Source organism: Mizuhopecten yessoensis, unplaced genomic scaffold, assembly GCF_002113885.1.
Source record: "Mizuhopecten yessoensis strain PY_sf001 unplaced genomic scaffold, ASM211388v2 scaffold9977, whole genome shotgun sequence".
Lineage (NCBI taxonomy): Eukaryota > Metazoa > Mollusca > Bivalvia > Pectinida > Pectinidae > Mizuhopecten > Mizuhopecten yessoensis.
The window spans coordinates 684789-697828 of record NW_018408317.1 but is presented as its reverse complement, the minus strand read 5'-3'; the positions used below and the strand labels follow the sequence as shown (position 1 = coordinate 697828).

The window sequence follows — 13040 nt, the reverse complement described above, 5'->3', positions numbered from 1 at the left end:
AGAAGAAGTCGTTTGAAGTTTTTGACATATTTGACCCCTGTGACCTTGAAAACAGGTCAAGGTCATTTTCGTTCTCAAACTTTGTAGGGCTCCTACCAACGAAGCTTTCAGCCAAATATCATGACTCTAGGCCTGTCCGTTCTTCAGAAGAAGTTGTTTAAAGGAAAAGTTGACGGACGAGGACGGACGGACGGACGACGGACGCCACGCCACGACATAAGCTCACTTGGCACTTCGTGCCGGGTGAGCTAAAAATAGGAAACTACTATGCAGAGCAATTGACTAGCGATATAGTGGTACATGTATTCAAAATTAACTTCTAGCCCTGCAGTTGTATATGTATAAGTCACTAGTTTGATGTCAAATACACCAATCAGAAACCTGCAAAATGTGATGCGTACAGTATTTTACTAATGCACATTTTATATTTCTAAGTGTGCGTAAGTGTTATGTGAAACATAAGTCTATCCTAAATCATCTTCTTCCATAACCATTAAGGAGCAGGCTTCCAATTTCTGAGTATTCATTGTATATATTGTAGGGTTGTCACAATAAATAAGTATATTGGAAAACTGATAAATATTGCAATATATGTACAGGCCTTCTGTATCGTATATTGCAATATAAAAATGAAATATCGCTGTATCACAATATTTTTCAAAAGCTTATCTCCATAAGCATTTGCTAGGTTACATGTTTTTAGCTTTGAAATTTACTACACATTCTAACAGGTATGCAAATAAGCATGAACAGTCCATTACATTTGACAGATATCAGTTAGAATTTCATAATCGATGGTTGGTTTTACAAAAATCAGTGTGATTCATCTTATAAGTGACAACAATTTAATTGAGTATCTTTTTCCTATGATAATATATCGGGATATATATGTATTGCAATACATTCCTTTTGTATTGCAATATATTGTGACACCCCCTATCAAATATATGATATAAAACTAATAGAGAGAATTCAAAACATTATTTTATAAACAAGAGGCCCAATGGGCCTGCATCGCTCACCTGGTATGAATCTCTCACTTGCAACCTTAAAAGTGATCTAAAATAAAGCTACAGGCAAAATATCAGTAATTACGATTAAAAGTCATTTAAAAGAACATTTTAAAAGATTTAAGAAGTTGTTTAAAGTTTTTAACATATTTGACCCATGTGACCTTGAAAATGGGTGAAGGTCATTTATTTGAAGAAACTTGGTAGCCCTTCATCCCAGTTTGCTTCTAGCCAAATATCATCCCCCTAGGCCTTTTGGTAATTAAGAAGAATTTGTTTAAAGTAAAATATTGATGATGGACGCCGGACGGATGATGGACGCCGGACGGATGATGGATGACGGACGCCACACCTTCGGCCCATGTAAGCTAAAATCCATGTCCCACTGCATTGTGGTTTTTCCTATATACTGAGTAACCTCCCTTTAACTTCCGTTTGTATATAACAGTAGATCTAGAACAATTGGGCAAGGACACTTCTGTTGACCAGGTAGCTCAATCAGAGCGACAGTTTAGCAGCCTGAAGTTCAGGTATAGTCCCACAGTACAGGTTCTTTTACACTGAGAAACGCTGTTGTTGATAGCAGCCTGAAGTCCAGGTCTAGTCCCACAGTACAGCAGGTTCTTTTACACTGAGAAACGCTGTTGTTGATTACATTTGGTTTGTTTAATCTTTATCATTTCTCATCCCTGTAAGGTAGTTTTCTTTTCATTAATGAATTATGAAAGCCATAGTCATGCCGGAAAAAACATTTTTCAGTACTTAGTTACAATTTTTGAGATTGGTATATATGGGGATCCTTTAATTATAACATTACTAATTAGGTCCTCTGGGCTCTCGTTAGACTGGTTACCAGCCCCTGGGATCCCGTTAGGCTGGTTACCAGCCCCTGGGCTCTCGTGAGACTGGTTACCAGCTCCTGGGATCTTGTTAGACTGGTTACCAGCCCCTGGGATCTCGTTAGACTGGTTACCAGCCCCAGGGATCTCGTTAGACTAGTTACCAGCCCCAGGGATCTCTTTAGACTGGTTACCAGCCCCAGGCATCTCGTTAGACTGGTTACCAGCCCCTCCGCTCTCGTTAGACTGGTTACCAGCCCCAGGGATCTCGTTAGACTGGTTACCAGCCCCAGGCATCTCGTTAGACTGGTTACCAGCCCCTCCGCTCTCGTTAGACTGGTTACCAGCCCCTGGGCTCCTGGGCTCCCGTTAGACTGGTTACCAGCCTCTAGGATCTCGTTAGACAGCTGGTTACCTGGCCTGGGATCTCGTTAGACTGGTTACCAGTGCCTGGGACCTCGTTAGACTGGTTACCAGCCCCTGGGTTCTCATTAGACTGGTTACCAGCCCCTGGGCTATTGTTAGACTGGTTACCAGCCCCTTAGTTTTTATGAGGCATTTTTCAACTGCATTCTACTACTAGCTTACATCCCCTAGTTTAGAACCTAGACTAGTGATCAAAATTACTAGAGTTTATTTCATTTTTATAAATAATTCAATATTCTAGAGACAGGGGGCCAGTCTAGGTTCTCCTATCGTAGAATAAGTGGCCAGAAAAATGAGTCACAGTTGAGGATACCAAGTGAGACAGACTTTCGGTATCGGCTGGAATCAGTTTCAGTATTTACATATATCTTTCTGTCAATGGCCAATCAGATAACACAACAACCATTTCTCCATCACACCTCGGAATGAAGTGTCTACATAGGGTTGCTGTGTACCTATTTTATGAAAAGCTTTTAGCGATACCCTTGACCTCAGAATCACACTCAAATCCTGTAGAATCGAGGATAAAAGATCTGATTATGTCTCAAAATAAGTAAGGACAGATCTAGTATAGACATAAGACATAGAACTGTATTTCAGGTTTATCTAATTGACTCCAGACAAGTAAAAAACAATCTCTATATATACATGTATCAAAGATCAAAATTCAAAGATGGCATCAATTATTTGAAAAAAAATTGACAGTTTGCAAGTTATATTTCTAGAATTCAATAACTTGTATGAAAATTTCAAATGTTGAAAAAGAAGTAAAGTTTCCTATAATTTCCATGTTGATTTTTTTCTAGAATGTTTTCTCTAGCCAGCAATATATATACAAATTGATCTAAATTCCAAATGTGACTGAAACCCCAACTTTATCTCTCCTCTTCCTTAATTATTTGGAACGCAATAGGCAGAATGGTTATAGGGGGTAGAAAATCATTGATGTAGGTCCGTTTTAATCCCGCGTGCACGATACATGTGTCTTCATTTACATAGCAAGTGTTGCAGGTGATGATCTTGGATGATCAAGAAACGAATCGAAATCCCTAATCAAGTTCTACGAGTGGTCTGTAACATGGCATGAAATGGAATCCCTAACCAACTGTAAGTACCGCCTTGAACATGCCATTACGTAAACACATTTTACAAGGATATCAGCTGATCTCTGGATCTCTGGCAATTCTACTTCCGATAGACATCAAACCATGGAACTACTGCATAACACATGTACATAGCTATACTATCCACCTCAATATCGGTCAGACTTATATAATTACACACAAACTAACCGGAGGGAAACAGGGGAGACAAGTCAAAGAGGCTGGATGCTTGGGAGCCTATCGTGGGTGGACCAGTTTATTCTTCATTTTCAAATGACCCACAAGATGTGTTGGCAGGTCCCGATAGCAGAATTCCCTCCCCACGCATATCTGATCAAGTCGGATATAAGCTTGTATCAAACAGACAGCAGGTGTCTTGCATTACAAGCTGATGGAAAACCCAGATCTAAACAGGGAACTATGATCAATGTATCAGATACAAGGAAATTAAAAATTTGTTGTATGAGCGTTTTTGAAGTAAGACATACGATTCTGTTTGTCTTTAAAGCTTTGAAGGTGTTTCTTACACCTGTATCTGATGTTGAATCACACAATACTCTCGAGAGTTGATAAACCATGGTATATATTTTCCTCTACATTTAAAGGTTTGATTGTGTTTTTCTGTCTATTCACAGATGATTGTGAGTCAGCATGCATGTGCTTAATTAGTCAAGATCTCAACAAGTTTTAATCAAAATACAATTGCTTTGAAAAGATTTACCTTGTTTTCTATCAACTATTACAGTGTCTGAAGTTTACATGCAGAACATCTCTTTCGTATCTTAAGCTTAGGAAATGTTTCTTTGAAGTTCAACTACACCAGATGTTGTACTTAGGTTTGAGGACTCCTGTGCGACTTCAAATATAACCTCTAAATTTAGATTCTTACAAATCTTAACGTTTAAACCTTAGGGCAGTTATCTATATATACTGATCAAAGATTTGACTTTGACTCCTTTCAATATGTATCATAATGAAACAACCTAACTCTTTTATTCTTAAGGCTTCCGTAAATCATTCTTGCCAATGCAAGTCCTATTTAATTCAGGGATGTGGTTGTGCAAAAAGAGAAAACCAAAATATAAATGGAGGAACAGAGCTCACCCCTGAGAAACTGAAATATTTTCAATGTTTCAGAACAAATCAAGATCTTTCAAAATCATGGGGAAAACACACAAAAAATGGAAAAACTTCTAAAACAAGGAAGAATGACACCCCTATATATATTTAAGAGGGAGATTCCTAATTCAATTTTCACTATTAACTACGGCTTCTTAAATCAATGGAATTCCTCAAGTTGTTTTATCAAATTAATTTCATGTATACAATGTACATCGATCTGCTTAAATTGTGACATGGTGTTATGTGTATGTATTAAAGTACTTTTTGGGTAATTTTAGATTTTGCCATTTGTTTCCTATGAAAAATATGAATCGATTGCATTATGACTGTTTTGTAGCTTACCACAAGAGGAAGGTTCCTAACCGTATTCAGTTGAAAAAAATCTCCTCAATATATTACAAAAATACATTTTGCTTTGTTAGAAACCGTGACACTATACAGTGTAATATGCTTATAATTAATATATACGAGAAATGTACTTGTGATTGGGTGTTTCTCTCATACCGTTTATCCTGAAGAATACCTCTGTTTCTGTACATTGATGTGCACAGGTACATATACCGCGTCCCAGAGAAAAACTACGATGATATGCTTAATATTGGTATAATAACCAAATTATCATATTTTTTCTCTCTCTCAGTTGCGATATGTGCACTGGGTATCTAAAGAATTCTTCTTTTGACAAGTGGGGCAGAAACGAGTTCCTTTCCAATTCTCAGAATACAATTTTATACTGAAATATCATCAGTTATTTATTTTCAATGTGGAATATTTGAGATTCTGAAAATAGCAACCCCAGCAGGAATAGCTGGAGATTACTGGTAAATTTACAGGGCACACGGCTGCCAGTGTCAAGGATCTCTGCAAACAGTACAGTGAAGTGGGGGAGGCAAATTATTTACATTTTTGAAACTATTTATAAACTCATCCTTTGAGCCTTTCCAATCTTTTCACATAACTTATTCCCTGTACATACAATATCTAGTATATATATTCTATCAGTTTTTTCACTCTTCTAACCATTTCAAATATGTTTTACTTAATTTTTTAGTTTTTTTTTTGAAAAGAGATATTGTATGACCTCAGCATTTTCTCATACATTATTGTATCTGTGAACTTTGTTTTATTTTATTGTCCGATTCTATTTTAAGAAACTCATTTGGGAATTTGTTCCTTTTTATCTTTTACATAGACGTTTTGCTGATTATTTTGACCAGAATAAACAAGCTCAGGCAGTATAAAATGGCCAAGCATCATTGCCCTGTCAGTTGTAAAGCTTGGAGTATTTTGATAAAGTAATGTTTATACACCTCAGGTACATTCTACACCAGTAAAATGTAACATTTCTGGTACTATCCATCTGTAGCTTGTTTCTGAAATACCCCTTGTTAAAAAAAATATATTTTAAATTCAATATTTTTTAATATTTTATTGTTATTGCTTTCAATCCCTACTGATATAATGTTAAATCCAGCCACTAATTAAGTTTAGCATAGAAGCAATGGACAAGTGATATTTTCTCTGAAGTCTTCAAAAGAGGTTCAATACCAATATAAAAACCTGGGTGTAACTATTCAAGATTGCCAATTTTAACAAGATGTGTGCATCCCTAGACATAATCCAAATCAAGGGTGGCCGGCTGGTGCAGTAGATAGCGCACTTGCCTTCTACCAAGTTGACCAGGGTTCGATTCCCTGATCGGACATGAAAAGGTATGGGGTCACCTGCCCGACCACGTGGGTTTTCCCCGGGGTACTCCGGTTTCCTCCTACATTAAGACCCTACACACGCTTACATCTGGGCCAACAAGAGTGATTAATATAAGTTGAAATAACTTGTTTCATAATTGTTGTAAAATAAATAAAGTTATATATATATCACTGGACATACCCCCCTCCTGGTATTTGCTACATAAATCCCCCCCCCCTCCCTTATTTGCTAAGTATGCAAAATCCATGACTTTTTTAGATTTTTATGATTTTATTTGAGCCTAAATTTTAAGTAGTAAAACAGTTTGTTTTTAGTTTGAGTTTGAGTCAGCATTTAGCTTTTAAAAGTAAGTGGAGTTAATTGTTTGCTGAACATTTCATCTAATAATTTGAAGACGTCATTGGGCCAAATGTATAAAAACTGCATTACCTTGTCTTTTGGCCAACTTATTTTTAAAAAATCCAAAATTAAAGATGATGCTTCGTGGTGGATTGTTTTTTTGTTTGTGTTTTACGTCCTATTAATAGCTTTGGTCATTTAACGATGTGTCAGATTATAATTTTTGGTGGTGGAGGAAAGCTGGAATACCCAGAGAAAACCACTGACCTATGGCCAGTACCTGGCGACTGCCCCATGGCCACATAGGCCTCAAATCCGCGACCCAGTGGTGGAGGGCTAGTGGTAGCAGAATGTCAGGCGACTTAACCCGACTCCGCCACCACTGGACCCAAATGTCAAGGTTAGCTGCTCCTGTCAAACGCCTAAAAAACCTGATTAAAATAAACTTGAACAAACCTTCATTCGATAAGTGAAAACACAGTTCGTCTGCAACATCCGGACTTCTGCACACGTCTTTATTTACGACCCAATACTCCGGTCTGTCTAGTAACAAGTCGGAATCGTCAGGAAGGTCGTCAAGTTGGACTCTGGATGGATTGCACGTTGTCAAACCCACAGCGAGTCCACCAACGTAGGACCTGTCCACACCAAGAATCTGTATAATTATCTTCTCACCACACTTCAATGGCCGCGACGAGAACACATAGCCATTGCAATATTCGTCCTGAGAGCGTGTGGCCACCACTCGGTCCGAAGATAATTGGAGATTTTTACCAGTGAGCATGTGCCATTTTAGTGGTGTGAAGGTCAAATTTGCATAGTAACGTATCGCTGGAAAGCCACCAGGTGTCTCTGTGTTAGGAGCACTATTTATTGATAACGATGACAAGGAGGATGCAAGGTCTCGGTTCGCACTGACAGAAGAACTCGACGAAGTTGTCGGGGACATCACCATGTTGTTAAGGCGTACAGGCTCTGCAATATAGATATAACAGTGAGACAGGGTAATGATACCTGGTTATAACTAGAAACGTCATCCAGAGGATAACCAATACCCCCCGCAGATACTAGGTAGTTTATACATTTATAGTTACCTTGACCTTGAGGTCAACTTACTGAAATATTTTGACTCTTTACATATAGGCAGAGTTTTATCAATACATATGCTAAATTAAAGTTGGTAGTTTGAGTTTTCCAGACAAGTTATTTCGCATAAAGGGCCATAACTCCATTAAAAAGTGTTGAAATCTGACATTAAAATGCTGGTGGACAACTACAACATATACTGATCATTCAAGTGAAGTTTCAATAAAATCTGCCTGTTGGTTATGATGAAGTTTTCCAGATAAATTATTTCGCATAAAGGGCCGTTACACTCCTTTAAAGAAAGTTGAAATCTAAAATTAAAATACCGGTGCACAACTACATAATATACTGCCTGTTAGTTTAGATGGAGTTATCTGGACAAGTTACTACCTATAAAGGGCCATAACTCCCTTTAAAAAATTTGAAATCTGAAATTAAAATGCTGATGCACAACTACATAATAAATGTACACTGATTATTCAAGTGAAATTTCAATAAAATCTGCCTGTTAGTTTCTAGATGGAGTTATCTGGACAAGTTACTGCAGACAACAGACATCCAGAGTGATTCCATTATACATGTACCCCCCCCCCCCAACTTTGTTGCAGGGGGTATAATAATGTTAATGACAGAATATAGGAACAAAAGTTGTACCTATACAGATCAATTAACATGGCGGTATAATATTGTAACTTTGGTATTTCTTGCAAATAGGTTTTGAAATCTGAGTATTCACCATAACAACCAACATTTCTAGTCCAGTAAATATAACCCTATAAATAGAGAATAGTACATGCCTTTTTCCATATCACACCCAGTATCAAACCGAGACTGCAATATCAGCCCAAGGGCCGAAGGCTCAATGGCTGATATTGGTCGAGGGTTGATACTGGGTGTGATATGGAGAAAGGCATGTTTTGTTCTGTTTATTACATACTTACTAATATAATAAAAGCTACTATCTGATGATCTAATTTTTTTTTGAATTATTGAAAAAACAAAAATTTTCGAAAAAGGGGTGTGATACGGGTTTTGCGGGCTGATACAGGTTTTGGGGTGTGATATGATGGGGGCTGATACGGCTTTTGGGGTGTGATACGGCAGGGCTGATATGGGTAAGAGCAATTGTGTCTTATCCCATATATACAAAAAAAACGTATTTATTAGTAAGTATGTAATAAAGATCTTTATACAACCTCTAAAATGATAACTTAACTGCACAAACTCATATTTTTGCATACAAATGAAAAAATAACTGAGTGAAAACTACCTACCAGTACATATAAATACTGCTTACTTAGCTGCCAAGGGTAATTTCTATATATTCATTCATACCTACATGTAATTATACATATTCTCAATTTGAAAAGTTTTTTTAGCTTATTGAAATTATTATAATTAGTTAAAACTAAATTTGTAGAATATTCTATGGAGGGATTGGGGGTCTAATATATTTGCATTATTAGTGGTATCAGGGTATATTTAGGGGTGGTTTCATGGTGGCAAAGTGGATAGACACACTGGCCTTCTCTTTCAATAAGACAGCTGGGGTTTGATTCCCTGATCAGCCCTGAAAAGGTACTGGTCATCTATCTGACCGCCTTCTCTTTGAATAAGACAGCTGGGGTTTGATTCCCTGGTCAGACCTGAAAAGGTACTGGTCATCTATCTTACCGCCTTCTCTTTCAATAAGACAGCTGGGTTTTGATTACCTGATCAGACCTGAAAAGGTACTGGTTATCTATCTGACCGCCTTCTCTTTCAATACGACAGCTGGGGTTTGGATTCCCTGATCAGACCTGAAAAGGTATTGGTCATCTATCTGACCGCCTTCTCTTCCAATAAGACAGCTGGGGTTTGGATTCCCTGATCAGACCTGAAAAGGTATTGGTCATCTATCTGACCGCCTTCTCTTTCAATACGACAGCTGGGGTTTGGATTCCCTGATCAGACCTGAAAAGGTAATGGTCATCTATCTGACCGCCTTCTCTTTCAATACGACAGCTGGGGTTTGGATTCCCTGATCAGACCTGAAAAGGTATTGGTCATCTATCTGACCGCCTTCTCTTTGAATAAGACAGCTGGGGTTTGATTCCCTGATCAGCCCTGAAAAGGTACTGGTCATCTATCTGGCCGCCTTCTCTTTCAATAAGACAGCTGGGTTTTTCTATGGAGGGATTGGGGGTCTAATATATTTGCATTATTAGTGGTATCAGGGTACATTTAGGGGTGGTTTCATGGTGGCAAAGTGGATTGACACACTGGCCTTCTCTTTCAATAAGACAGCTGGGTTTTTCTATGGAGGGATTGGGGGTCTAATATATTTGCATTATTAGTGGTATCAGGGTATATTTAGGGGAGGTTTCATGGTGGCAAAGTGGATAGACACTCTGGCCTTCTCTTTCAATAAGACAGCTGGGGGTTGATTCCCTGATCAGACCTGAAAAAGGTATTGGTCATCTATCTGACCGCCTTCTCTTTGAATAAGACAGCTGGGGTTTGATTCCCTGGTCAGACCTGAAAAGGTACTGGTCATCTATCTGACCTCCTTCTCTTTCAATAAGACAGCTGGGGTTTGGATTCCCTGATCAGACCTGAAAAGGTACGGGGCATCTATCTGACCGCCTTCTCTTTCAATAAGATAGCTGGGGTTTGATTCCCTGATCAGACCTGAAAAGGGACTGGTCATCTATCTGACCGCCTTCTCTTCCAATAAGACAGCTGGGGTTTGGATTCCCTGATCAGACCTGAAAAGGTATTGGTCATCTATCTGACCTCCTTCTCTTTCAATAAGACAGCTGGGGCTTGATTCCCTGATCAGACCTGAAAAGGGACTGGTCATCTATCTGACCGCCTTCTCTTTCAATACGACAGCTGGGGTTTGGATTCCCTGATCAGACCTGAAAAGGTAATGGTCATCTATCTGACCGCCTTCTCTTCCAATAAGACAGCTGGGGTTTGGATTCCCTGATCAGACCTGAAAAGGTAATGGTCATCTATCTGACCGCCTTCTCTTTGAATAAGACAGCTGGGGTTTGATTCCCTGATCAGACATGAAAAGGTACTGGTCATCTATCTGACCTCCTTCTCTTTCAATAAGACAGCTGGGGTTTGATTCCCTGATCAGACCTGAAAAAGGTATTGGTCATCTATCTGACCATGCAGGTTTTCTCGCAGTACTTGATCATGAGAGCTCTGGCTTCCTCCCACATGAAGACCCCCTGTACACATCCGGATGAACAAAATTGATAAATATAAGTTGATTAAATTTGTTTTATATCTGTAGTCTACCATAATACAGAGTATATGGGATTATAGCCAAATAAAGAGACTAATTAAGCAGAAATAATTTTAGCAGTTCATATGGTTTGACAAATTTCCAGACATTACTAATAAAATTTGAACTTTTATTTACAAAAATCACCTCTGTCAGACTACCAGACAGGGATTCACCAGCAGTAAGCAGTGTACTATAGATATCTGTTTTAGATCACCAGTTGTATATGATGAAGTATTGCTGTGTGACGGTTGCCAACACAATGATCATGAGCTGACACTACTGTTCCTATACTAACTCCATTTCATTTTCTGACAGCATCACATGTCAGACTCGGAATCCCATAGGACCAATGGCAGAAACATCGACAGACATGGCTTACTTGGTCCAAACTTTCTATTGTTTTGTCTCAAAATAAACTTCTGTACCATTTTTCCAGCATCACTGGCGAGTAGCCAAACCCCATCACGTTCTATATGATCCCGGTGAAATGAGAGTAACACTTACTACGTGACCCCATTTCTCCTCTAGTCCAAAATTCAACAGAAAATTCCAGGGATTCCAAGAAAAAGCAAGAATAACATAGTTTTGGTATTTTTTCTGGAAATTTTACAATAAGGTAATAGGCAAAATTGGGTCAGAACCGCCATTGTTCTTGCTAACCTAATGTTTCCAATTACATAGCATTCTATTGGTACATATGTAGATCGGAGGAGCACAGCAGCTGTATAATCCAATGCCTACATAGATTCAGGTAATAGTCAAAAGTGATCTCTAGAACAGGGCTTGACTTGAGTTAAGTAAAGCTTGAACCTTTACAAAAGGTTTTTGTTAGAAAATCAAAAACCAAATCCTCTTGAGATAATTTAATGATAAGAATTCTTTTAATGATGGTGGTTTTCACATGATTCTCCGTAAATATACATCCTAGCGGTGAGTGATACCTCAACGAAATACTCCTTTTTACTGTTAGTTTTGAAGTTATTCATCTCCCTGACCATATGACAACAATTAAGATATTCGTTACAAGAACTATACAACTGTTGATTATTTCAGGTAACATCGTGTGTGTCATTCTATATATATATAGCTGCTACAAATCACTTTCAATAGTTCGTATATGTTGCCCATGTTGTTCTTAGAAATATCTTAACAAATTCAGGTGTACAATATATATTATGATATTGTATATGGATCTTAAATACGTTTAAAATCTGTTTCACATTTCATTTCGATAATTAAATCCGCAAAACTTCCAGCCCCTTGATGCAAAACTGTGAAAATACAAATGTTTACGATTGTAACGATTCAATATGGTAACGTTGAACTGTATTATGTAATTTTATCGTTTCAGAGTTGGTCTGGATATCAAGTGTTCTCTGAACCACCACTAAGGTTCATTAAAATACCTCATGCTTTTATATCTATTTCCAACTTGGAAATTCCCCAATTCGGTCCAAGGGTCAAATATCTAAACACATTGTAGAATGTTTATGGTACAATATATACAAAAAAGAAACAATTAAAAAAGCGGAATCAAAAAAGAAGTTAAGTGATCTCGGACTCACTATCATATACATATACACTACTTCACTTTGCCAAATCTGGTTTCTTTCAGAAACGCTGACCAAGCATTTAATATAACGTTGAGTACACATTGCACTGATGATATGACCTTTAACCAGCTCTACAATGACCTTCACATTAAGGGAACTGACCTTGGAGTGCTATGAGACACATATGTATCAACAACAAGAGGCCCAATGGGCCTGAATCGCTCACCTGGTATTAATCTCACACTACATGCAGAATATCAGTGTTTGATTCATAAGAACCTATTAAAAGATTTAAACATTTGACACCCGTGACCTTGAATGTCAAACAAGGACATTAGGTCGAACAGAGTTTATAGTCTTCCAACCCACCGTGCTACTAGCAAAATATCATCACCCTTGGCCTTTTTCTTATTAAGAAGTTGTTTAAAGGTTTTTAACATATTTGACCCCTGTGACCTTGAATATATGTCATGGTCATTCATTTGAACAAACTTGGTAGCCCTTCATCCCAGCATGTTACTGGCCAAATATCATCACCCTAGCTGTCTTGGTTATTCAGAAGAAGTTGTTTA

General features: G+C 38.0%; 1 protein-coding gene across 4 annotated transcripts in view; it reads right to left on the bottom strand.

Moving 5' to 3' along the window:
- LOC110459161 (protein neuralized-like) overlaps positions 1-13040 on the bottom strand; it is a 74825-nt gene that overhangs the window by 6878 nt on the left and 54907 nt on the right. For all 4 annotated transcript variants that reach the window (XM_021511278.1, XM_021511279.1, XM_021511277.1 and 1 more), the window contains one exon: positions 7006-7524. In XM_021511278.1, the coding sequence (XP_021366953.1) occupies positions 7006-7524 (519 nt within the window). The remainder of the gene's footprint in view (positions 1-7005; positions 7525-13040) is intronic.